This window comes from Pan troglodytes, chromosome 5, assembly GCF_028858775.2.
Source record: "Pan troglodytes isolate AG18354 chromosome 5, NHGRI_mPanTro3-v2.0_pri, whole genome shotgun sequence".
NCBI lineage: Eukaryota > Metazoa > Chordata > Mammalia > Primates > Hominidae > Pan > Pan troglodytes.
In genome coordinates, this window is record NC_072403.2 from 53,437,805 (window position 1) to 53,464,195 (window position 26,391).

A 26,391-nucleotide genomic window follows, 5' to 3' on the forward strand; every position below is an offset into this window, starting at 1 on the left:
GTGAGCCACTGCGCCCGGCCGAGTTTGCTTTACTTCTAAGGAAATTTAATTTTTCTTCCAAGTTTTAGTTATCTAAACATCACAAGCTACAATTGTGTTGCCTTGTTCGTTTGCTTTTTAGTATAAAAGCCATCTAATATTAGGCTTGAAAGGATGAATGCTTAGAAAGCAATATTATAATTCGTGGTTTATCAATAAATTATGAGTATAGAAAAACCAACATGAATTTAGTGTCTAAAAGATTGATGTAAAAGACACCTCTTGGAATTTTAGAAAGTGACAGGAAAAAATGTTACTTTACATAGTCATAAAATACCAGTAATTGTTCTACAAAGTAGACAGTATATATCAGATCTAATAATGAGAGCTAGGAATAATGAGATTGTGAGGAAAAAATGCTGGTATAATACCAGACTTTCAGGTCAGAGTTTTCAGTTAATTATAGTAATAATTTTTAAGTTATAAAGTGAAGACATAAATTAGTTTGATGGCTCTTTGCCTTCCACCAACAAGTCTTGCATAAGCAAAGGCTTGGATGTGTTGAAGATTTGGCTTCACCTGAACCCACTGCTGTGGTAGAAGAGGGTATTGTTGCTGGAGATGTAATGGATGTTAATACTGCCACTGCTTTATGGGAGGTTCCGAAGACCACCCTCATCCACAATAGCCTAGCAGTGAAATTTGTGAAGCTGGCCAAGCCTTAGACAAGTGGCAAGCTCATGTTTGTGTGCTTGCATCCAACTGTGATGAGCCTTTGTATGTCAAGTTGGTGGAGGCCCTTGGTGCTGAACACCAAATCAACCTAATGAAGGTTGATGACAACAAGCAACTGTAGGGGAATGGGTAGGCCTCTGTAAAATTGACAGAGAGAGAAAACCCTATAAAGAAATTGGTTGTGGTTGGGTAGTAGTTAAGGACTATGGCAAAGAATCTCAGGCCCAGTATGTCATCGAAGAGTCCTTCAAATGCAAGAAATGAACAAATAAAACTTTGTATCACATTAAAAAATTTAGTTTGATGAATAGTTTGAACTCTGCTATAATTTTTAGAATAAACGTGACCAAAGGAAGAAGTGGAAGCTATTTTAACAAGTGAACATTTCTTAACCCTTGTTCTGATTTTCAGTTCTGATTTTCTGAGCGTATGTAATCCCTCTGTAGTCCAGAGGTGCAAGTATCACATCTCTAGGGGGAAGACAAATGTGAAGTAAGTATGCTAATAGAATAAAATGACTTGCGTTACTTTAGGTAGGTATAGAAAATGTTGGAGGAAGATATTTCTAAATGTAATACTTTGTTTGCCACTACATTTTGCTTAATATGCAAATTTTCATCTCAGAAATGTCACAGGAAACATTAGAAAATATAATCTGCAACTCTCTAATTCTTGAAGAGGCAGGGAAAAAGAAGGATGGCTTTTAAAGCTTCTGTCCAAAATTGACATGTCATTTCCACTAACATTGTATTTGGCGGTTATGGTCATGCATGCGTAAGTGCAGCAGGGTGGGGATATGTAATTTTCTTACAAGGAGGGGCACCAAACATTTGTGTACAGTATTATGCTCTACCATATATTCATTGTGGATTACCTTTAAAGAATCCCTTTCTTTAAAGCTCATTAGCCTTTCAAAGGAGTTCAGATTTACTCTTACATTAGTTTTTAGCTCTCTGTAAGTGCTGCATACTATACGTGCTACAAAGTAATGAAAAAAGCGTGAGCTCCCTGGGTATTTATTGTGACTTGGGATGCCCAGTTGCCTCTCATTTTTAAGTGTTCTTCCACTATTTCTTTTCTCTTTAACTTAGCAATAAACTTGTAAAAATTCTAAATTTTTCTAAGGCTCTTTAATGAATTAAACAAAAATATTAACAAAAATAGTTCCAGTTGTTTAATTTAGTTTCAATTGTTTTAATAGTTTCAGTTTTCTTTAATGGAGATGCTGATTGTATTGAAAGATAGAAAAATCATTGAGGTAGGAATCAGTGGAGAAGGAATCATACCAACTAGATGTACTTTCACTATTTTATGTTACATTTATTTGAGAGTACTCGATAACAATTCTGAAGTCAGAACTTATGTTTAAGGGTGTGTAAAAACCATTAGAGAACATACATAAGTACCAAAAACACCTGGCTTAAATTTAATGGGGCATTCATCTCTTAGCAAACTGTCTCCTGAGTTACTTTTGATGCACATTAGTATTTCTTAGGGTTCACAGGTATTGGATCATTTGATACCTACTTTTAACATTAAAATTTGGTGTAAATTAAAGCATATGAGTGAAATGATCTTTGTGATGCCATATAAAACTGAGCCTTTAAAATATTTACAACTTAAAGTTTGTATGGGACCACCAGCACAAGAGATCTAATTTATATTTGAATTTAGTTCATTACTTTTATAATTATAAAATACTTTGCACATTTTCTTATGCTATTCAGCTTGATTTGGATTTTAGTAACTGCGCAGAATTTTATCTGTTAGAAATACCCTTCCTTCTTTGTTTAACCCTTTTACAATAACTGTTCATTCTAAATGTGGAGCTTTGTGATTATGGGGTGGAAAGTCAGTGGTTGAAGTACACTATAATTTTTTTTTCTTTCCCCAACTCTAAATTTTAGGCAAGTTTCTGCATATTGTTGTGAATGCCAGGAAGTGAGCATTATATAAGGAGTAACTACTTAAAATTTTCCTGTGTCCTAACAAAGTGTAACAGCCTCTGTCCATAATTGGTGTTTTGACAATCTTTTCAGTCAGTAAAATAATTATGTTCCTCGTAGCTGTTAGAAAAATTATAGTAGAATGTACATTATATAAGTGTTATTTTTTTTTTTGCTTTCATTATTGGAATGTCATATCCACTATATTTGATTATATCATATAGTTTCTCCGCACAGTCTTTTAAATTTAATAGTGTTCTCCTCCTCCTCCCTCCCTTTCCCTTTTTCCTCCATCCTCTCTTGTGTAGTAATGGGATTATGTTCTTGGTTTGACCAGTTAAACTCTATTACTTGCTAAGTAGATAATTCTGACTCTTAATAATATATGGACAATATTGAGTCTTCACAGATAATTTATTTTTAGATCCTCAGTTTTCATTGAAGAACTGTAGGATAAAAGTTTTAAGAATGCCACCATTATGTTTTCTGTAGGAATGTGGTGAATTAATCATCTATTCTGTTACTGAGTGGTTTCTATATAAAAGTCTAAGATAAATTTCTTTTAGTATTCAGTCTCAGGGAAAGCATTGCTTCGCTAGGAAAGTGTTACGTTTCGGTTTTGTAATGTCTCCTTTTTAATTTTGTCAAATATACTTAACCCTTCTTATTTAGAGGGTCTTTTTGTTAACATGCAGATTCCACTTATTTGCTAAATAGGAATGTGTTTTCAAATTTTCCCCTTATTTTATGAAACCAGTGACTGTATATACTTGTCTTTTCCACCCTTTTCTAAAAGTCTTCCACATTAAACCTCTTTAAGAATCTCCATTTAAATGTCTAATAGGCATCTTAAACCTAAGATGCCCAAAATTGATCCTCTGCCTTTTTTTCCTGCTCCATGTAATCTTCCCCATCTGAGTTAAGGAGAAATTCATCCTTCTTTTACTCAGGCCAAAATTCTTACATTTCTCTTGTACTCTTCTTTTTAACCTCGCACCCTACCATGATTCATTAACAGATTTTGTCAAAAAATGTTTAGAATCTATTTTCTTTTTACCACCTTCACTGCTGCTATCCTGGTATAAGTTATCTTTTGCTGTATAATTACCATAGCCTATATGCCATTACCTACTTACTGAATAGTCTGGTAGCCAGTAGTGATCACCCTCCAGTAGCTTTGCATTTCACTTAGACTAAAAGCCAAAATCTTTTAAAATGGCTACAAATCCCTCTATGATCTGGCATCCCCATATCCCTCCCTCCACCTTTCTTACCTCATCTCTTATTTAACTTTCCCCTTTGTTCACATTGGTCACCTTAGGTTTCTTAAGGATGTTAGGAACATTCCTCTCTCACAGCCTTTGTGCTTGTTGTATACCTTTGTCTGGAATGCTCTTCTTCAAGATGTCCTGATGGCTACTTGTCTGATTCAGGATTCTCTCAGAAATCACCTTATCAGTGAGGCCCTTACTGACAGCTCTGTGTAAAACAGCAGAAAGTCCCCATTATCCACTTTTTAATTCTCTTCTCTTTTTTTTTTTTAGCGTTTCAAAGAAGAATTTGTTGCTATTGCTTATTAAGCTTATTGTCTGTCTACCTGCTCATTAGAATATATATATATATATATATATATATATATATATATATATATATATGTGTGTGTGTGTGTATTTGTTTACTCATTGTCTAGAATGGTCTCTGATATGTTGATGCTCAGTGAAACAATGAATAGTTTTTTGTGGTATATGTAGAACTTTTCAAACACTTTTGTCAAGTGAAATCCTCTTGAGTTTTTGTTGTTGTTTTGTTTTTTGCTTTAAGTTCTGGGATACATATGCAGAACATGCAGGTTTGTTACATAGGTATAAGTGTGCCATGGTGGTTCCTGCACCTATCGACCCATCCTCTGAATTCTCCCTTCCCCCGCTCCTCACCCCTCAACAGGTCCTGGTGTGTGTTTCCCTACCTGTGTCCATGTATTCTCATTGTTCAGCTGCCACTTATGAGTGAGAACATGCAGTGTTTGGTTTTCTGTTCCTGTGTTAGTTTGCTGAGGATGATGGCTTCCAGCGTCATCCATGTCCCTGCAGAGGATATGATCTCATTCCTTTTTATGGCTGCATAGGATTCCATAGTGTATATGTACCACATTTTTTTTATCCAGTCTATCATTGATGGGCATTTAGGTTGGTTCCATGACTGCAATATTGTAAATAGTGCTGCTATAAACATATGCATGCATGTGTCTTTATAGTAGAATAAATCCTCTTAGCTTTTAAGAAGATTAATGTCACTCCCATATTAAGGGTCAAGAAATGGAAACTCCTGAGATAATTTAACTACTGAGTGGTAAAATCATTAGAGTTTTGTTTTTCTGATTTCCCAGTTTTTTTTTTTTTTTTAACTTTACTATGCTATTTAACATATGGGGTATGGAAATTTGGTGGTTTTTCACTATTGTAGTCCATTTGTTTGCTGCTATCTTCATCTAATTTTCTTTTAGGTATGCTTATAGAACTATCTTTTCATGTACTTTCAGCTCTTTGAGGGTTGTGAGTAGTAATATGTGCGTATACTAGCATTTCTCATGAAGGCAGGGTATTCCAAAATCTGAAATTTAAAAGTCAAAGCTGGCAAAGGGAAATTCTAGATATAAATACAATTGTTTAGTTAATTCAGCATTCATATATTTATTCATTCAATATATTGAGTGCCTTTTGTTAATATATTGTACAAAGTCCTGGGAATACAGTGATCAGCAACATAGGCATGATTTCCCCCCCTTGTTTGAAGCTTTTTTTTCCATTGGGAAAGAAAAGATGATTTTAAAAAGTGATTGTAATTTAGCAGGAGAAATATTTGTTACAGGAAACGGTGCAATAAATGTATATAAGAGGGCTAATCCAGACTTGGCAAGCTGTGAAGGAATGTGCCCTAGAAGAAGTCATAGATTGAGATCCCAAAATGGCTAGGAAATTTCTAAGCAAGTTTGTGGCAGAGGGTGAGGAAAAGCATAGCACTGCAAGATCCTGAAAGAGATTTAATTCAGAGGCATTATAGAGTATATAATTAGATGTGAATGTTGAGCCTGGAGAAATTATTGGGTCAGACATAAGAAAACATTACAAAAATGTTAATCAAATCACAGAGAAGCCATAGAGCAAAATGATGAGATTGTTTTTCAGATAAATTGGTGGCAGTATGGAGAGTGAATTGCAATGTGGGGAGTAGATTGGAGAAGAGACTGAGCTGCTAACGCCAGTTGAGAATGTTTTGATAATGAGGTAGAATTAGCCTAAACTAGAGGAGTGCTATGGGGATGCAGAGACACGTGTAGAATAGGATCTATATAAGTGATAGCACAAAGAACAGGACCTAGTGATAATGTTATTTGGGGGATGACCGAAAAAGAGGAGCCAACTGCTACCAGGTTTTTGGCTTTGTAAAATGGAGATGTCATTTGCAGAGATAGGATATTGGGAGATGATGATGTATCGTTAAAATAGATGCCTAGATATTGAAAATAGGCAGTACTAATTGGTAGGTTAATTATTTTTGGATCATTGAAAATTACCAACTTTTACTACCATGTTGGCTATTCACTTTTGGAGGTATTAAATTTGAGGCTTGTAGGGATGTGAGAGCATCCAAATGAAGATATTTGGTAGTCAGTTGTCTATGGGTCTGAATCCTTAGAAAAATTCGGATGTCTGTGCAAAACTGGGGCTTGATAGTACTTTAGGTGGTATAAGAAACGATGGGTAGGCTGGGCGCGGTGGCTTACGCCTGTAATCCCAGCCCTTTGGGAGGCTGAAGTGGGTGGATCACGAGGTCAGGAGTTCGAGACCAGCCTGGCCCACAAGTTGAAACCCCATCTCTACTAAAAAATACAAAAAAAATTAGCTGGGCATGGTGGCGTGCACCTGTAATCGCAGCTACTTGGGAGGCTGAGGCAGGAGATTCGCTTGAACCTGGGAGGCGGGGGTTGCAGTGAGCCGAGATTGTGCCATTGCACTCCAGCCTGGGTGACAGAGTGAGACTCCGTCTCAAATAAATAAATAAATAAATAAATAAATAAATAAATAAATAAAGGAAACGATGGATTTAGATTAGATGACCTAGGGAGAATATACAGAGTGAAGAAAAAAACTAAAGACCCTGGGATGGAATCCTGTGTAGTGACATTTAAGGAATGGACTGAGGAAGATTAACTGAAAAGAAGACCAAGAAAGCACAGAAGGAGAGAGCCAGAAAGAAACCTATGAGAGTGTGGTAGTCAGTCAAGGGAGGAGAGTTATTCAGGGAGGCAGGGCAATAGTGTCAGATATTACTTGGGAGGTTAAGTAAAAGAGATCATTAAGGACCTAGACAAGAGCAGTTTTGAGGTGATTAGGGCAGAAGCCAAATTAAAGAAGAAAGGAGGTTAGGCAGTGGAGAGAATAAGTATAAGGCAGTTGCAGCATTTGATGACAACATATATTCAAGATTGTTTTTGTTCTTTTTCTTCAAAAGGAAAAGTGTTGATCATCTTGACATACTAATGGCTGACAAGTAGGAGAGCAGTTGAAGATGGAAACTCAGAAGAATGGTGGTTATCAGCACAATAGAATTTATCCAGAAGGTGGAGGAAATGCGTTTCACATTATGGCTATTATGATTAGTCTCAATTTATTGGAGATAGATCAGAGTTAGTAGGCTTAATGGTAGGAAGCTGAGGAAGATATTTCTGACTTTTGATGTCTTCTATAGAAAAGGAGTAATGTTACGAATAAGTTGCAAAGTGGTGAGGTCAGAATTTTGAGGAGATGAAGAGGTTCCAGCAGGGATTCTTAAATGTTTGTGCCATTTATCCCTCTAGGCTTTACTGGGCAACTAGATGGATGCATCACACAAAACATTTAAGAAACCCTGATGGATTGTTCTTCAAGAGTTCTAGTCTCTTACAGGTAGAAAAAGTTCGTTTTCTTAGGAGGAGTCAGCTGAAGTTTTATTTGATTATTCAGGTTCTGGAATAGAAGAAAGTGCTCATTGCTAATGAGACACAGGATCCTGGGGAAATGGTTGTATACCTCGTGTGCCAAAGATAGTAGATAGAAATTTGTTAGTCTGCAGGCTAGTCACCAGGAGTTAAGGTATTATAGTTTACCTTGGGGTCTGTAATCATATATTAGTATTCACCTTATACTCCTCCTGGTGAGCAGCTTTGCAAGGAAACTTTTTCTGGAGTTTTGATGCCCTTACTGGTAGTACGTTGTGGATCTTTCTAAGTTATTGTTAACAGCCAGACCTTCTTTCTTTGTGTACTTTTTAGGAACTATGCAATATTGATTGATTTTAAGTCCAGTTAAAACACCCACACCCACACCTGCATGATCGACTTACAAAATCCTTGAGAATAATGGTGAAAGATGACTTTAATGGTGAACTTGGATTGATTCTATTAAATGCTTTTTATTTTCATCAGATTTCTTTTTTTTTTTTAAGCTTTCAGTGCAGTTCACATGTGGTTTCTTGTTTCTGTTTTTCTCCAAACAAGTAATTGCATTTTGCAGTTCTTTTAAGTCACTTTATATGAAGATACAAGCCATCAAGTAGCTTTTGCTATAGAGATTTAATGAAGAAGGAGGAGGGAGGGTTTAGGCTCAATAGACAGATTTGCTGTTTGTTTTATGACTGATAGCAACATACATAAAATGCAGATGTTTTTCTTCAAGCATAGCAATTCAAGGACAATCAGATGGGTAAAGTATATGGGTATTAAAATGTTAGAAGTACCATATAGATAAGGTTACTGTTTTGTCTCATTATGGCACCTCCTGCATGCCCTTTTTCCTCCTCCTTTTTCCTTTCTCCTTGCTCCTTATCCTCTTTCTTCTTTCCAGTGGCTGTTTTCCCTTTTATACTTTACTGCTTCTTTGTGATCAGTGCTCTCTCTTACTTATGGTTCTCAGTGATACATCTTTTAAACTTTTAAAAAAATAATAGACACTGAGCCAGGCACTGTTTAAAGCACTTTACAGGAATAAATTAGTTTACTTCTCATAGCAATCCTGTGAAGTTCCCCATTTTACAGGCAAAGAGATTGGGCAAATATAATGGAGGGGGCAAGATATGAATCAAGAAAATTCAACCCTAGAGTTCATATACTTTACCGCTATACCATGCTGCCTTGCAACCATTGATTTAATAGCAAACGTGGTAGTAAAATTTGGTATTTTTCATTTAGCCAAAAATAGCCTATCCATTAGTACTGGATATTTTTGATATCTAGCCATCTATTTTAATGATATATATTTTAATGACTCTAATAAAGGTTACAGTCAGTAAATCCAAACCCCCTTCCCTGCCTTTTTATGGCCTTAATCAAATACTCAAACTGTGAAAATTGTACTTTAGAATAATCTCTTAATGTTGTCTTTATCAATATATGATTTATTAATACCATGGATAGTTTCATTTTAAAAATTCCTTTTAGATATGCACCTCATATACTAATCTGTATCAGAATATTGCTTTGTCCAACAGGCTGGTTATTGGAGGTATATATTAAAACTATATAGAATACACTTCTGGCAATGCAGGAGCAAGACAGTATGGAATTCACTTTTCCACCATACAAACTTGAGAACTGGAGAAAATACAGGAAGCAAATTTTTCCAAAAAGTAGACTGCACAGGACTGGTATTCCTGAGAAAAGGGGAAAAAACAAGGGGAAAGGAGAGCTCTACCATTGTCCTAGGTTTCTGCCAGGAGCTAATTTCTGAACTGCATTATAAGGAAAGGGGACCTAACCACAGCAGAAGGCTATGGTTTTGTTGAGGATTGATCAAAATTCAGGGAAACAAAGGCAGTTAGAATTTTGTGTTGCTGAACACCTGAAGTGAGAACTATATGTAGAGAGCTCACCAGAACTGTTCTTGGGTGTTGTTTTGAGGGTTTAGCTGAGCACCAGTCTGTGAATGCATACAGTGAAACCCCAGAGACTGAACATGAGCAGCTTGTGAAGAAAGAGCAATTACTAAGGGTTAATATGAGCAATTTCTGGTATGCTTATACAAGGCCAAGAATTGAGTTCTTTCTTTCTAGATTTCAGAGATTTTATTGACTACATGGGCAATTCAGTAGAGAGGTGAAGTGGGTCTAAATTAGCCTTAGAATGGAGGTTGCTCTAATCCTACCCTAAAAAAGCTTCACACTAATGTGCAAATAACTTACCTGCTTGTCAGAAAAAAAAATTAAAAATTTGCCAGCACTCGTTAAAGTAGAACTTCTCAACCTTGTCACTGAAGATGTTTTGGGCTGGATAATTGTTTGTTTTCAGGGGCTCTCTGGCACATACAGGATGTTAAGAAGCATTCCTGATTTCTACTCACTAGATGTCAGTAACACTCCCCCATTGTAATAACCAAACATGTCTCCAGTTATTGCCTCATGTCTTTTGGAAGGCAGAATCCACCCTGATTGGAAATAACTGTTGTAAAGGATTACTGTAAAATTTAACATTCAACAACATCAAAATTTTAAATAAGTACTAGGTATATCAAGAAGCAGGGGCCGGGCGCAGTGACTCATGCCTGCACCCGGATCGACTGCGATAGTGTACAAGTGCTGGGTGACGAATTGTTCTGTATCTTGTTGTATTTACACGGTGCGACATTTGTCAAACATTACTGAAATGCATATTTAAAACGGGTTCATTTTATTCATTGTAAACATTCTCTCAATGAAGTTGAATGTTAAAAATATATTACAAAACTGTCTTCTCCACTTCAGTCTTCTGTGTGACTTAGGATAATATTGAAAATGGTTAGGGTAGATCACTATACTTGTTAGCATTATATTTCTTAAGTTAATAACTTGTTTTGGCAAGCCACCTGTAAAATGGTCATTTCGATAGATGCAAAAAGATTCTCACGTTTGATTGGAGACTTTTGTGGTCTGAGCCATTATATTAAATTGTTTAAGACTGTGGTTTTGGGGTCATCTAGAATTCACTTCAAAAATTGACTTTGTTACTGACTACCTGTAGGTCCCTGGGAAAGTCATTAATATCCCTTTGTCCAAGTTTATTTATTTGTAAAATGAGGAGTAATAGTGCTGAATGTTAAGAAGCTCATGTGGGCTTATAAAAATGAGATAATTCTTATGCGGTGCTTAGCCAAATGCCTGGTACAGAATTAGCTCTGAATAAATGGTAACTACTATTTTTATTGTCCCTATTGTTCTTACTGTTATTTTTTAACAGACTACCTTAGTTCAGTGAACTGTTACCACATATTTTTCCTTACCCCGTACCCCCGGTCTTAAATGTTTCTGGATTTTTACTCTAGAACTTTGTTTCTTACTTAGATTATAAGGCTCTTTGAGGATCTGATAAAAGCTGTACCTGTTTTATCCAGAAAAAAGTACATAAAAATAACCACACAGTTTTCCATAGGGTTGTTTGTGGACTCATTGAGCCTATAAATAAGAACCCTTGTTACTGAGCAAGAATGTAAAAACGTTGTTACCCATATAATATTAAACTTAAAAAATTTTTATTATTATATAGTAATTGAGTTTCCATTGACTGCTTTGAAATTAGACCTGTTAACTAATCTCTGAGCTAAAATAACAGATTATGAACTATTGACCTTTTTAAAATAAACATTTTTGAACATTCCCAGTTTTTATATTGAGAAACTCATGCTAACTTTGATTGGATTGAATCATATAGCTTTAAAAAATAATCTTATGTCTTTATTGTTTGTCTCACATTATATCATCTTTGGCCAAAAGCTATAAATTGACATGCTGTGTTTTTTTTTTTTTTTTTTTTTTTGAGACGGAGTCTTGCCCTGTCACCCAGGCCGGAGTGCAGTGGCGCGATCTTGGCTCACTGCAAGCTCCACCTCCCAGGTTCACGCCATTCTCCTGCCTCAGCCTCCCGAGTAGCTGGGACTACAGGCACCTGCCACCAAGCCTGGCTAATTTTTTTATATTTTTAGTGGAGACGGGGTTTCACCGTGTTAGCCAGAATAGTCTCGATCTCCTGACCTCGTGATCTGCCAGTCTCAGCCTCCCAGAGTGCTGGGATTACAGACGTGAGCCACCACGACATGCTGTTTTTAAGGACCTCGTATGACATGATTTCCTAATTAGGATTTCTTAATTTTACTAATTAAGTTTACCTAAAATTATTATTGTTTTGCACAATAAAAAAGTCTGTGTAAATTGCATAAATTGCATCTTGCTCTTCTGGATATTTCAGTACTGAATAGTTTTTTTTTTTTAATTCTACTGTGTTTTATTAGAAGGCATATAGAATGTAGACATTATGACAGGATGTCAAGCGTTTTGTGATTCTAGGTGTCATTCTTCAAAAACAAATTATTGCTTCAGAAACTGTTTTGGCTGGGCCTACTTCACCTATACCTTCTCTGGGAAATGTGAGTGAAACTGCATCTGGATCAATTACACAGCCAAAGAAAATTCGAGGAATTGGATTTGGAGACATTTTTAAAGAAGGCTCTGTGAAACTTCGGACAAGAACATCCAGTAGTGAAACAGAAGAGAAAAAACCAGAAAAGGTGGTAATGATGGACTTGTTAGATTAACTCCACTCATTCTCTCATTAAACATTTTTTAAAATGTAAAAGTCAGTTTGTAACTGTGTTAGATTTCTTTTTTTCAGATCACTAATAATTTGGTTATGAATGAGGAGGCTGTGAGAAATTTTGTCTCCAAATTTACAATGATTAATATTCATGTTTGAATCTAATAAAATTAGAATGCTTATTTCTTGGTAAATTTAACACACTTAGTAGAAGCTTTAGGGTTTTTAGGTATCACAGTGTAAATAAAAATTAGAGGGTTTTTTGCCTTTTAAAGCTAAAATTATATGTAAATTTAGTTTTATATATAATTAATATAATAAATGTATATTTAATTTGAATTAGACCTAAAATGGACTGTTTTAAAATGGATTTAGAAAATATTAAATTACTTGATATTTTGGCACTACTTAAATTTCCTCTAGATTGTCAACATTCATTAAATTTACTAAACTTCTTTGAATGTGTGGAGAATTTTATTTCATTAGCATTTTGCTGGCATTGTGAAATGAAACCAAGTAAGTGAGCCATAAATTATAAGAACTAAAAAGAGGCTTTAAAATAAAACCTTAAGCTGTTAATTTGGTGGTAAAATAGCTACAGTCTGTAGAACATTTTTTCACAGTTCCTTCTGTCAGTCCTATCTCTTTAACTCTGAAGAAATTATAGTATTTCAGTATTTATTTGATTCATGTAGCTACATCTCATTTAAAGACTGTGTTTTGGTTATTGAGATACTATTAAGTTTCCTCCTAAGATAGGTGGTTTCAACTTTTTTTATTCGTTTCCTAACTTGCTACGTATTTTCTTATGTAGCAGTGAAGAGTTGGGTTCAGGAAAGAGAACTTCCACTTTCTATCCTACATATTCCTAGCTCTGAGACTATCTGGCATTAGGATTGTGGGGTCAAATTGATTCTTGGTTTTAAAGGTAAAGTTTGGAATTCTCATGGTTTTTGGGGTGGTGCTCTATAGCCATGTAACAGCTAGGAATGTTGGACAAGCAATTCTTGGCATTGTGATAGAAATTAGACTAGATGATCTTGTGCCCCTTCTAACTCTAAAGCTTATGATTATATTGAATAACTTTAGTTGATTAATGATTATATTATCTTTTAATCATCCTTGATAATGTCTACTACTCAAGAGTTGTTATTAGTGACTGTAGTCTCAGGGTTACCCTATATAATGGTCTGGTCAGGCTTGCTTTGATCACTGATCCAGGAATTGATAAAATAGGGAGCACATTTGCTGTGTTTGTAGGTGCACCAGATTGGAAAATATGGTGGTTAGAGTTGGGGAAAACTAAAGTAAATATTTTAGAAGATAACAGAAAACACAGTAGTAGGTAGGTAAGTTAGCAGTGTGTTCAGATTTTTAAATAATGACATCTAAGGTTAAATGTACTGTTGTTTCTGGGTAGAGAACTTAAGGAAACACTAGTATAAGATGGTAAAGGACTTAGTCCTTTACAGATTACAACGGAAAAATGTCTAGTAGACTGTAGCTATAAGGAACATAAGATTACCTGAATCATTTACATTCAGATAGCAATGAAGTATAAAGAATTTTTTTTCTCCTCTTTCATTTTAAGGTTTAGTTCTGGGTTAAAATCTGGGCTTTGCTGCTAAATTCCTTTTACTATGGACAGATGACTTACACAAATTTGTAGTATTGTATGAATAGTGCCCACTTAATGCAGATAGTTATGAGGCTACTAGTCCTATTTGCACTATTTATATAAAGTGTTTAGCCCAGGGATTTAAGTTCTCAAGTGCTGTTGTTTTTATTTATTGTATTTGTTTTATTGTTTTTAGAGATAGGGTCTCACCATGTCATCCAGGCTGGTGGAATGCAGTGGTACAATCATAGCTCACTTATAACCTTGAACTCCTGGTTTCATGCAGTTCTCCTGCCTTGGCCTCCCTAAGTGTTGGGATTCAGACATGAACCACCGGTTCCTAGCCTCTTATTTATTTTAGAGATTCTAAAATTAAATCTCATTAATATACTATGGGCATCAGAGAATATTATCTTTGAGACAAGGAATCTTTAAATTGGTAGCTCTGAGCTATGATTTAAGGAACTTTGGAGACCTTTACCTGTTTTGTTGCTGAGTTTTCAGTCACATTACTATCCTAGCTATAAGTACCATTAGGGAAAGCTGGGTAACTGTAAATGGAAACTTTGTTTAACAGTATTATCTTTATTCTATCTTAAAATAGTTTATGCCATTTTTTTCTATTCTAGCCCTTAATCCTACAGTCACTGGGACCCAAAACTCAGAGTGTGGAGATAACAAAAACAGATACCGAAGGTAAAATTAAAGGTATGTTTTTGAATAAAGCTTTCATATTGGGAATAGTGGAAACATACTCAAATGTATTAAGAGACTTGTTGGAAGCATTTGTTACACTGTCTTATTAGAATAGCAAATTCTATTAGATGTAAGCACCATGAGGTCAAGGATTTTGATATACTTTGTTGGTTGATGGATGTATCTCCTTGTAGTTGAATCTGTGCCTGGAACATCACAAACAGTAAATATTTGAATGAATGGATTAATGAAATTGTTACTTAACATACGGTATTGACTATAAGTATTTTAAAATTTAAAGATAATTAAGTTCATCTCTAATAACTTTTAGTATACTTTACACAAGATAGAGGCTAAATAAGTATTTGTTGAATGAATCCATTTGTGTGAGCCACATTATTTACATTCTTTATTTCAGCTAAAGAATATTGTAGAACATTATTTGCCTATGAAGGTACTAATGAAGATGAACTTACTTTTAAAGAGGGGGAGATAATCCATTTGATAAGTAAGGTAAGGTGTTTCTGTTTTTCAGTGAATTGCTTAATTTATTTATAGAAATATTTTTCAAAAGTTATACATTCACCCTAGAATGTTCTTATATTCACCCTGGAATCTAGAAGAGCTGGGACTTTGTCTTGTTTGTAAGTCCTGAAAACTTGGCACGTAATAAGTGCTCAGAACGTTCTCTTTTTGAGCTAACTTTTATTGACTGTATTTGTTATAATTTATATATTGGGAATTACTGTTAACCATCATATTTGTTCTTTTTTAAGTACTTTTTTTTAAAAATTAACCTCAAATTCCCAGGTTTTTATTCTTCTCTTCCACCTCATTCTATTTTTTCTCCTGTCGTTTGGAGTGTTGTTTGTAATGTAAACAGAAGAAAAATAGGGAAACAAGCTAAACGTCCATGAGTATGGAAATGGTTCTGAAACTCTTTTTACTCTGGAAAATGATGTCACCATTTTAAAGAATGAAGTGATTTTATAACTTGGAACAAATCCTAATGCAAAATAAAGAGAAAACCCAGTAGTACTTGTGTGTGGGCAGAATCCTATAATAACTGTATTATGGGAAAATTACAAATATTTTGTTTTTGCTATAACCCTGTAGAATAATTTTTGAAATTCTGCCCCCCACCCCCAACCTTTTTTAAGTAGAGATGGAGTCTTGCTATGTTGTCCAGGCTGGTCTCAAACTCTTGAGCTCAAGCATTCCTCTTGCTTTGGCCTCCCAAAGTGCCGAGATTACAGGTGTGAGCTACCACACCTGGCCCCATTGTTTTACACTGACTTTGTTATAAGATGTCATAGTGTATATAATTTTTTTAAAAAATAAGTTTTATTGTGTAAAGTATAATGATGTGATAGGATACGTAGTAATAAAAAGGTTATTATAGTGAAGCAAATTGACATCTGTCATCTCACGTAGTTACCTTTTTTGTTTTAGTGACAATAGCAGCTAAAATCATTTAGCAAGAATTTTATAAATGTATGTGAATTTTCATATTAATATAATTTGCACTGATTACACCTAATTTTTCATGCAAGGGTGGTGGGTATTTAGAAGAAACTTAGAAGGTCTTGTTAATTAAAAAAAAAAAAAAAAAAATTAAAGACAAGGTCTTGCTTTGTCGCCCAGGCTGGCGTGCAGTGGTGTGACCATAGCTCAATGCAGCCTTGAGCTCATGGGCACAAGTGATCCTCCTGCCTCAGCCTCCTAAGTAGCTGAGACTACTACAGTTGCATCCCATTGCGCCTGATTAATTCTTTTTTCAAAATTTTTTTGTAGAGACAGGGTCTTGCTATGTTGCCCAGGCTGGTGTTGCAAACTCCTGGCGTCAAGCAATCTTCCCACATCAGCCTCTGAAGTTACTGGGATTACAAAACATGAACCACTGTGCCTGGTCAAATCTTGTTAATTTTTAAAGCAGCTGAATAATGTGATTAATTTTTAGTACATAAAGTGTTAAAAGTGTTAAGAAAGATACAGTTTAGAAATTCATATTCTCCCTCTCCACCTTCCTCTCTTTTCCACTTCCTTTCATTATATCTTTTTTTTTTTTTTTTGAGATGCAGTCTCGCTCTGTCACCCAGGCTGGAGTGCAGTGGTGGTGTGATCCCGGCTCACTGCAACCTCTGCCTCCCGAGTTCAAGCAATTCTGCTGTCTCAGCCTCCTGAGTAGCTGGGACTACAGGCGCCTGTCACGATGCCCGGCTAATGTTTGCATTTTTAGTAGAGACGGGGTTACACCTTGTTGGTTAGGCTGGTCTCAAACTTCCGACCTCAGGTGTTCCACCCACCTCAGCCTCCTAAAATGCTGGGATTACAGGTGTGAGCCACCGTGCCCGGCCTCATTTTATCTTTCTCCTTTTTCCTCTGAGAACCTTTTAACGTTATAAATGGAATTTTAAAATTGATACAGTTTTAAAAACTAAACGCAATTTTGTAACTACTGCTAAAAGTAATACGTGGGAAATATTTTCTTTTAGAAGGACAGTGTGATCTGTTTAGTTCCAGCCAGGCACAGTGGCTCATGCCTGTAGTTCCTGCACTTTGGGAGACCAAATCAAGAGGATCATTTGAGCCCAGAAGTTTATGATTGCATTCCTGTGGTCCCAGCCACTTGGGAGGCTGAGTTGGGAGGATCACTGGAGCCCAGGAGATTGAGGCTGCAGTGAGTCATGATCGCATCACTGCACTTCAGCCTGGCCAACAGAGCAACACTTTATCTAAAAAAAAAAAAAAAAAAAAGGTCTATTGTCTTAATTATTCTATTTTGCTTTTTAGGAGACTGGAGAAGCTGGCTGGTGGAAGGGTGAACTTAATGGTAAAGAAGGAGTATTTCCAGACAATTTTGCTGTCCAGATAAATGAACTTGATAAAGACTTTCCAGTAAGCTTTTGTTTTTCAATGATGATAATACTTGAAAGAACATTTTGCCACTATTCTTTTGCAAACAAGTTTTTTTGCATTGTTATTGAATAATTTTTATGAAGGAGTTTCAGATGTAGCTATTCAGGTAGGAGTTATTTGAGTTATAGTAAAACAAAATAATGTTTCAGTTCCGTACTTTATTCTTCCTTTGTTTCTTTCTCGACTGTACTGAAAAATAAATGTTAGACTTCTTTATTTTATAATTTAAGAAGGGCTGTCTATCCTAATAACATAAATTAGTACTTTCCTGGAAGAAATTGTATTTTTATTTAATGTTGTTGAAAAGCTCTAGTTTATTTTAAGGTCTTGTGGATATTGCTGTTATGCTGTTGGTGCATTTTTTTGGGAGGGCAAGAGCACTCTGCCTCCTTACAGAATTTGTTATTTTTGTGTCACTTCTCAGAGAAAAAGTGAGGCTGAGTCATTCATCAGTGGTCTTTTGCCTTCCTACAACTTGGTCCCTTTTCCCCATGGATGAGGAATATAATAGTTTTTAGAATAGAGGGAAAGAGCATCAACAGAAGCACACAACAGGATGGGCTACCATGTTAGGTTTAAGCCAATGCGTAACTCTCCAACTCTATGGAAGCTTAGGCTGTCTGAGGCCTTTGTTTTGTTAGATTGCATTCAGTATTGATTCAGCCTTCATATGCTTTATTTTATAGTTTTACTAAAGAATACATTTTTCTGCTTTTATTATGTTTGTACATTATGGCTTATCAATTATTCTTAATTTGTAAAAACCAAGTCCACCAACTTAGAAGTGTATATCAATATTTTAAGGTATTAAGTCTTAAAAATGAGCGAATGTTTATAAATTGAGAAAAAACACGTCTTTGCCTTTAACTGTTCCTTTGAGAGTTCCAAAGAGTTAAGAGTGAAAACTTAGTCTATTTGTTGCTACTCTGTTTTTAAAAACCAAAACAAAACAAACAAAAGAAAAGGTCTCTCCCTTGTTCTGCCAGTCTTCCTCTCCCCACAACCCCAGCTGCAAAAGAGGGGTAAAATGGTACTTAGGAATCTTAACCTAGGGGAGGCAGAGCAGAACATTTTTGCTCATTAAGATTTTTAAGGTTTATTCAATCCACTGAAATATGGATTGAAATATTTGACTGAATTTTGACCAATGACTCTATTTTTTCTAATGAAATAATTTGTTGTCATTGACTTTTTGGGTAGTTTTTACGATCTTAGCATTTTATATTTTGTCAAGGATTGAATGAAGAGGAGAGACATTTGTATAATTTAGATTATTACTAATTAGAGTTTATTTTAACTATATTTGATATGAAACTGGTCAGCCGTTTCCACCATTATTATTTTAACAGAAACCAAAGAAACCACCACCTCCTGCTAAGGCTCCAGGTATGTAAGAAGCATATTATTCAGTTTGCTGTTTTCCATTTTTTAAAATTCTAAAATGATAAAATTGGATCTAATGCAAACTATTGATTTTTATCAAGTATGATGTCTGTAAACATTTTTAGAAATATATGAAAATTGAATGTTCACATGCATTAGTATCTGTCATTTTTCTTAAAGTACAAATGGTATAAAATAGGGATCTTGAAAATGTAGATACTTTATATGTAATTTTGAGTTAATAAAATTAATCAAATTTAAACTGTTTTAGAAAACTTAATATATTGACCTGGCCAACTAGTTATTCTACCTTTTCAAATGAAATCCATTTGTTAATGTCTCAAATAATAATTTATGTACTCTTCTTTCAGGGAATATGCTGAAGGTTAAACAAAGTAGATGATTTTAAACAGATGAGTAAATTATGGTAGACCTAGAAGTGTCTTCAAGAGTTAAAGTTTTGTAATCTGGCTCTTTGCTTCCATAATTTTCAAATAATTGATCTTTACAAGTGTAATAAAAATTTCTATTTCCTAAAAGATTTGCTGTTTTTTAGAATAATTCAAGTCTTTTTCTCGCCCTTGGTTTTAGCTTTATATTTGCTGACCTAATCCTAGAGCAAAGAAAGCATAAGTTAAAAGTAATTTTTATAGAAGTTGGTGTTGAAAGCTTTTTATATAGCTTTACTCTTCAATGTGGTAGCCACTAACCATGTGTGGCTTTTAAACTTAAGATTAAATAAAATTTAAAAATTCAGTTTCTCAGTCATAGGAGTGCCATTTCAAGTGCTCAGTAGTCACATGTTGGATATTGAAAAAATAGAATGTTTTCATCACCACAGCTCTTCCGTACTGCAGTACGGTAGAGGATATGATCTCTAACACCTTAATTTGACAAAGAAGGAACTGAGACCACAGAGTAGGGTAATAGTGGCAGGTCCAGGATTAGAAATTGAGCCTGGTAATTCTGGTACATTGTTCTTTCTATTAAACCATGGTTTCATCTGATGTTATTTTTCAACTCATCTTTACTTTTTAGAAGTGTAATTGTCTCTGTGCTTTAAAACTGTCTTCTTAAAAAAGTATTAATGTTTTTTCCCATAGCTCCAAAGCCTGAACTGATAGCTGCAGAGAAGAAATATTTTTCTTTAAAGCCTGAAGAAAAGGGTGAGGCTAATTTTCAACTTTCAAAAAAGCAATTATTTCTTTTATTGTCATTTTAAAGAGAATTATTTCTCCACACTGAGTCATTTACACTGATTTTTAACAGGTATTCAGTATGTATTTAACAATGCTTGGAGTTTTCTGGGAGGGAGTAGTTCATTTTTCAAACAGATAACAATTTACATTCATTAAAAAATTAAACTATTCAGTAGGATGTTGTCTTTATTCAGTTATTTCACAGACTGTATAAGAAAACTAAGCATTAAATAACTATGCTTTTATTATTTTTATGGTGTTTCAGTTTTTAAAAAATTCCTTAGAATGTTGAAGACCCAGTTCCTACTTAAGCATGAAAATAATTAATTACATATTATTTAATCTCACTGCATGTGTTTGTCATAATGTAAACCTGGAAAGTTATTCCAGGGTACCACATGTATTTTGCTAAAAACCTTATTGGTTTGTTGTGAATTTGGAGAAAATAAGTCCTTCTTATTGCACATAAAGATATGCAATGATTGTCACTAGTAGATTAGTTTATATACATCAAGAAACTTGAATACTATTTTAGAATGCTTTTTGTTTCTTCTCCCAGTGTTGTAGTCTAATCCATCCTTGTTTCTTGCCTAAAGTATTGTATCCTCTTACTTGATTTCTCTCACTTTAGCTCCTTTTCTGGCTCATACTTCATGTTGTTGCCAGGATCATGTTTTTTTTGTTTTGTTTTGTTTTTGTTTTTTGTCTCGCTCTCTGGCCCAGGCTGGAGTGCAGTGGCGCAATATCGGCTCACTGCAAGCTCTGCCTCCCGGGTTCATGCCATTCTCCTGCCTCAGCCTCCTGAGTAGCTGGGACTACAGGCACCCGCCACCACGCCCGGCTAATTTTTTGTATTTTTTAGTAGAGGCGGGGTTTCACCATGTTAGCCAGGATGGTCTCGATTTGCTGACCTCGTGATCCACCCACCTCTGCCTTCCAAAGTGCTGGGATTACAGGTGTGAGCCTCCGTGCCTGGGCCAGTATCATTTTTTTAAGGAGACTGTTTTTTAGAGCAGTTTTAGGTTCACAGCAAAATTGAGCCAAAAGTACAGAGTTCCTGTATACTCCCTTTCTTCACACAGGCACAATTTTTCCCACTGTTAACATTCTGTACCAGAGTGGCATATTTGTTAAAATCAGTGAGCCTTCCTACATTGACACTTCTTTATCACTCAAAGTCCATAGTTTCCTTTAGTGTTCACTCCTAGTGTTGTAACTATTACGGATTTTGACAAATGTATAATGTCCTGTATCCACCATTGTAGTATCATACAGAATAGCATTACTACTCTAAAAACCTTCTTTATTCTACCTATTCATCTGTCCTTCCCTTCAGCCCTTGTCAACCATTAATTTTTTTAATGACTCCATAGTTTTGCCTTTTCCAGAGTGTCATATAGTTAGAATCATACAGCATGTAGCCTTTTCAAATTGGCGTCTTTCACTTTATTATATGCCTTTAAAATTTCTCCGTATGTTTTCATGGCTTGGGAGGCATTTGTTGTTAGCATCAAATAATATTTCAATGTCTTTATATTCCACAGTTTATTAATCCACTCACTCACTGAGGGACATCTTGATTGCTTCTAAGTTTTGGCACTTATAAGGGGAGCTGCTATAAATGTGTGTAGGTCTTTGTGTGGACATATTTTCTATTCATTTGGGTAAATACCAAGGAGAGGGATTACCTGATAATATGGCAAGAGTATATTGAGTTTTGTAGGCGCAACTGCCAAACTTCTTCCAATGTGGCTGAACCATTTTGTACTCCCCCTAGTAATCAGTGAGAATTTCTGTTCTACATTCTAGCCAGCATTTGGTATTTTCAGTGTTTTGGATTTTGGCCTTTCTAATAGGTGTGTAGTGGTATTTTACTTTTGTTTTCAGTTGCAATTCCGTAATGATATATGATGTTGAATATCTTCTCATATGCTTAATTGTCATTTGTATATCTTTGGTAAAGTGTTCTGGTCTTTTGTTCATCTTTTATTCAGGTTTTTTTTCCTTCAGTTTCTTTCTTTGTATATTTTGGATAGCAATCCTTTAGTAGACGTCTTTTGCAAATATTTTCTCCCAGTCTGGCTTGTTTTCTTCACAGAGCAGAAGTTTTAAATTTGATTGAAGCTTATCAATTACTTCTTTTATGGATCATGGCTTTGGTGTTGTATCTAAAAAGTCATTGCCATACCCAAGGTCATCTGGATTTTCTCCTGTGTAATCTTCTAGGAATTTTATAGTTTTGTGTTTTACATTTAGGTTTGTGATTCATTTTGAGTTAATTTTTGTGAAAGTTGTAAGGTCATTGTCTAGATTCATTTTTTTTTTTTTTTGGCATGTGAATGTCTAGTTGATCCAACACCGTTTGTTGAAAAGACTTTCAGTTTTCAGATAAAAATCAAAAGTTCAAATTCAAGGCCCTCCAGTAACTAACTGACCCCCAGATTACAGTTTTGATATCATCTTCCACCCTTTGTTTACTAAATGTAGCACTCACTCTCTAGTCCCTAAATATGTCATGTACTTTCCTAGCTTTATCTTTCTTTTTACTTTCAAAATGGAAGTTTTTTTATATTTTTTTATACTTAAGAATTTAAAAAATATGCTGCACAAACAATTTATGCTTAATAAAAATATTAGTCTCAGATTAATTCTTTGTGAACTAGTTAGGTAGGAGTCTTAGATCAGTTTTTAGTACTTGTTTATAATATCTGTCCTACCTGAAAAACTCAGCTTACCAAGATATGTAGAACCACATGTAAGAGGTATATTGCTGGCTTTATTATCTATTTTTTTACTATTAAAAAAAATCATGTCACCAGTTAGGCAGCAGTTTTGTTAAAATTCAGATAGTGACTTCCCCTTTTCCCTAAAATCAGTCAGTTGTTCTTATAAATAAATTGGAGGCCGTGCGCCGTGTCTTACGCCTGTAATCCCAGCACTTTGGGAGGCCGAGGTGGGCGGATCACGAGGTCAGGACATTGAGACCATCCTGGCTAACACGGTGAAACCCCGTCTCTACTAAAAATAAAATAAAATAAAAAAAACTAGCCGGGTGTAGCGGCGGGCGCCTGTAGTCCCAGCTACTCAGGAGGCTGAGGCAGGAGAATGGCGTGAACTCAAGAGGCGGAGCTTGCAGTGAGCCGATATTGCGCCACTGCACTCCAGCGTGGGCGACAGAGCAAGACTCCGTCTCAAAAAAAAAAAAAAAAAGGAAGGTGATGCATTTTTATTACGTTTATCTATGCAAAATCCTGCCCATGGTGGAATGACAGGGACCAAATTTACACTCCTGAGTTAAACAACTAGAAAATTGGACAAAATGTATGAAACAGTGGCTTTCACATATTGGACATCAGACAGTATAAGTCACTGTGACACTGAAGTGAGACCTATAATTACCACAGCTTATTGTCTAGAAGCAGTTTACAGGCAGCAGAAAGGAGGAAGCCAAACAGACCTCGATGTGCTACAGAGTTGAGGATGCAGAGATAGGTATTTAGGAAGGCCCGGGCAGCTACAATTTGTGGGGCAGAGTGCCAGAGTGGTGGGGACTGCACAGAGAGTACTCAGATCTGTAGACAGCTTACTGTGAGGCTTTGCCTGAATATTGATCTACACATGCATGAAAAGAAATTTCCATAATGGAGAAATAACCATTGGAAAGCAATAGGTGAAGCACTCTTTGTAACTCACAAATAGTTCATTTTTCCATGAGCCAGAGTAGAAAGATCTCATAATATATAGCACATTGGATAGAGTTCATAAAAGACTGTATCACCTTAGACTAAAGGTTTCTCTGCCTCTATCTTGGAAATACGGCCAACAAATTCCAGAATAAAATTTGGTACAACTTAAAAGCATATAATGAAATTTTGTATTCAAGAGAGTAAAAATCACGGCGTCCATTGTCTGATTAAAGATTGCCAGGCATGGAAAGAGCAAGAAAATAGCAATACACAACCAGGGAAGAAAAATCAGTCAGCAGAAAAGAGCAAGAAATGACAGAGATGGTGGAGATAGAAGGCAAGTACGTTAAAACAGCTATGATAAACATTTCCCATGTGTTTAAAAAGGTAGAAGAAAATGTGAACATTACAGTGCAAAAACTGGAAAATATAAGAAAGACCCAAATTGAACTTTTAGAAAAGAATAATACAGTATCTGAAATGAGAAACACTGAATGGAATGTCCAGTAGATTGGAAACTGCAGAAGAAAATGTTAGTGAACTTGAAGACATAGCAATAGAACCATTAAAAATGTATAGAAAAAAAGTGAACAGAATATTGGTTACCTGAGTGACAATATCAAGTGGTTTTACTTACCTGTAATTGGGGTACCTAATGGAAAGGTGAGAGAATGGGGACATGAAAAAACTTAAAGAAATAATGGCTGAAAATTTTAATTTGATGCAAATTTATGACAAAAAGCTTAAAGCCAGGAAGACAATAACTGTCAACCTATAGTTTTCTACCTAACAAAAATACCTTTTGGGAATGGGGCAAAATTAAAGCCTTTTGAGACAAAATCTCAGAGAACTTATTGCCAGTAGAACTGTATTACAGAAAATGTTAAAAAATTACTTTTGGCAGAAGGAAAACGATACTAGATTGGCAGTTGGTATTACTCAAAGCAATGAAGAATGCCAGAAGTAGTAAATATGTGAATAAATATGGAAGACATTTTCCCTCCATTTAAAAATCTCACAAGAACTGTTCACTGGAATGACTTGAAAACTTAATATAAAGTGTTGGTTTTGGAGTTTTAGGGTAGATATGAGAATTTTTTTGTATATAGGTTAAACAAGAGAAGGCATAACAAAGGAAATGATTCTAAGTATTTTCAGAATGCTCTCATACACCTGATATGCCTTTAATAGATCAGGTACCATGAATAAGAAAAATGTCAGTGTTTTGCCAGTGACCTTTGGACACATGCATTCAGAGAGGGCCAGTTGAATATTGAATATTGTTAAATTATTTTTTACTAAGTAACAGTCAACATAAATCAAAGTTCTACCCTTGTTCCCATAGTTGAGAGAGGGAGCATTTTCAAACCATGGCTAGGACCAGTTTGAAGCGTCTTAAGCCTTCCACCAAGGAAATAAAGCATTTTTCATTTGTATTTGTGTTCATGGTTTTTATCTCATGATCTTAGGTTCCATGGAAGGTATCCTTCGAAAAGCTCTGTTCTGTCAGAGATGCGAGGCGCAGAAAAGAGCTACTTAGAAACCATGAAACTGATCACCCCTCTATTTCGGACTCTTAAGTGATTCCCCATTATTTCATGGGATATTTTCCCAAATGTTTAGATAAGTGATTAAACTCTCACTTTCTACTTTCTGTCCCAAGCCACCACGTGGATTTTCTCAAACCTGCTTAGCAGTTCTCTGCCCCTCTGTTGTTTTCATTTTCCCAGAAGTACCTAAAATCCTGGCAAGCTGTGTCCCAGAATGGTAATAATATTACCACTTTGAAGCACAAGTTATCCTGCTTTTTGAGATGTCCTTTTTTGTATTTATCTTTCAGTAAGATACTCATCATGTCATTGGTATGAAATTCATGATACAAAGGGAGGAACTCATAATTATTTTGGAATGCAGGTAGGGAGGCATGTAAATGTGTAGAAGAGAATGTAACAAAGGTGCTGTTTCTTATAAAATCACTTAAATGGTAACTTTTATCTATATGTCCTCCTCACTTCCTCTACACACATACACAGTCATACCCACAGAAAGAGCATAAAATGGTGCTGAAGGCCAGTCTGGTTCTATACTTTCACTGGTAGAAGCAGTGAATCTGCTCACTTTTGCTTTAGGAGCATTTCCTTCTGAATTCTATTATTGTAGGCTCATGGCTTCAGCCGCCATTTGTATACTTCTGATTCCCAGTCAGTGGATGGATTTATTTACATTTATTGCTTTCCGTGTGTTTGCAGTTCCATCTGTTTGCATTTCATACTTTCTGTCTAAAATACATACTTTTTTAGGGGACATCCTTCTTTCTCTGGAATTGTACTTCTCAGAATCTTTCATGGCCACGTTTTTCTCATCTTTTAGATTCCAGCTTAAAATTTTGCTTCCTTGACAGTATTTTCCTTACCTACACTATTTAAAAGTAGGTATTTCTCATTATTGTCTGTTACATATTAGTTTAGATGTTTGTTTTGGGATATTCTTTACCCTGCACTTGGTTAAAGTCCATGAGGGAAAAGGTGTGTGTATAGATACCTGTACCTTACTTGCCATTGGTTCTCTAACGCGTTACACAATAGGTATATAATACATAGGGAATACTTAATGCAGTACTTATTATATAATATGA

The 26,391-nt window shown here is 35.4% G+C and overlaps 1 protein-coding gene and 1 pseudogene across 2 annotated transcripts in view; both read left to right on the forward strand.

Moving 5' to 3' along the window:
* CD2AP (CD2 associated protein) overlaps positions 1 to 26,391 on the forward strand; it is a 142,217-nt gene that overhangs the window by 79,926 nt on the left and 35,900 nt on the right. Inside the window, exons 6-11 of one of the 2 annotated variants that reach the window (XM_009451415.5) lie at positions 12,009 to 12,229; positions 14,503 to 14,581; positions 14,988 to 15,082; positions 17,363 to 17,467; positions 18,838 to 18,874; positions 19,975 to 20,037. In XM_009451415.5, coding sequence (XP_009449690.1) covers positions 12,009 to 12,229; positions 14,503 to 14,581; positions 14,988 to 15,082; positions 17,363 to 17,467; positions 18,838 to 18,874; positions 19,975 to 20,037 — 600 coding nt within the window. The remainder of the gene's footprint in view (positions 1 to 12,008; positions 12,230 to 14,502; positions 14,582 to 14,987; positions 15,083 to 17,362; positions 17,468 to 18,837; positions 18,875 to 19,974; positions 20,038 to 26,391) is intronic. The other variant, XM_527616.9, reaches the window with a different exon arrangement.
* On the forward strand, positions 489 to 2,416 carry LOC107975158 (small ribosomal subunit protein eS12-like; annotated as a pseudogene).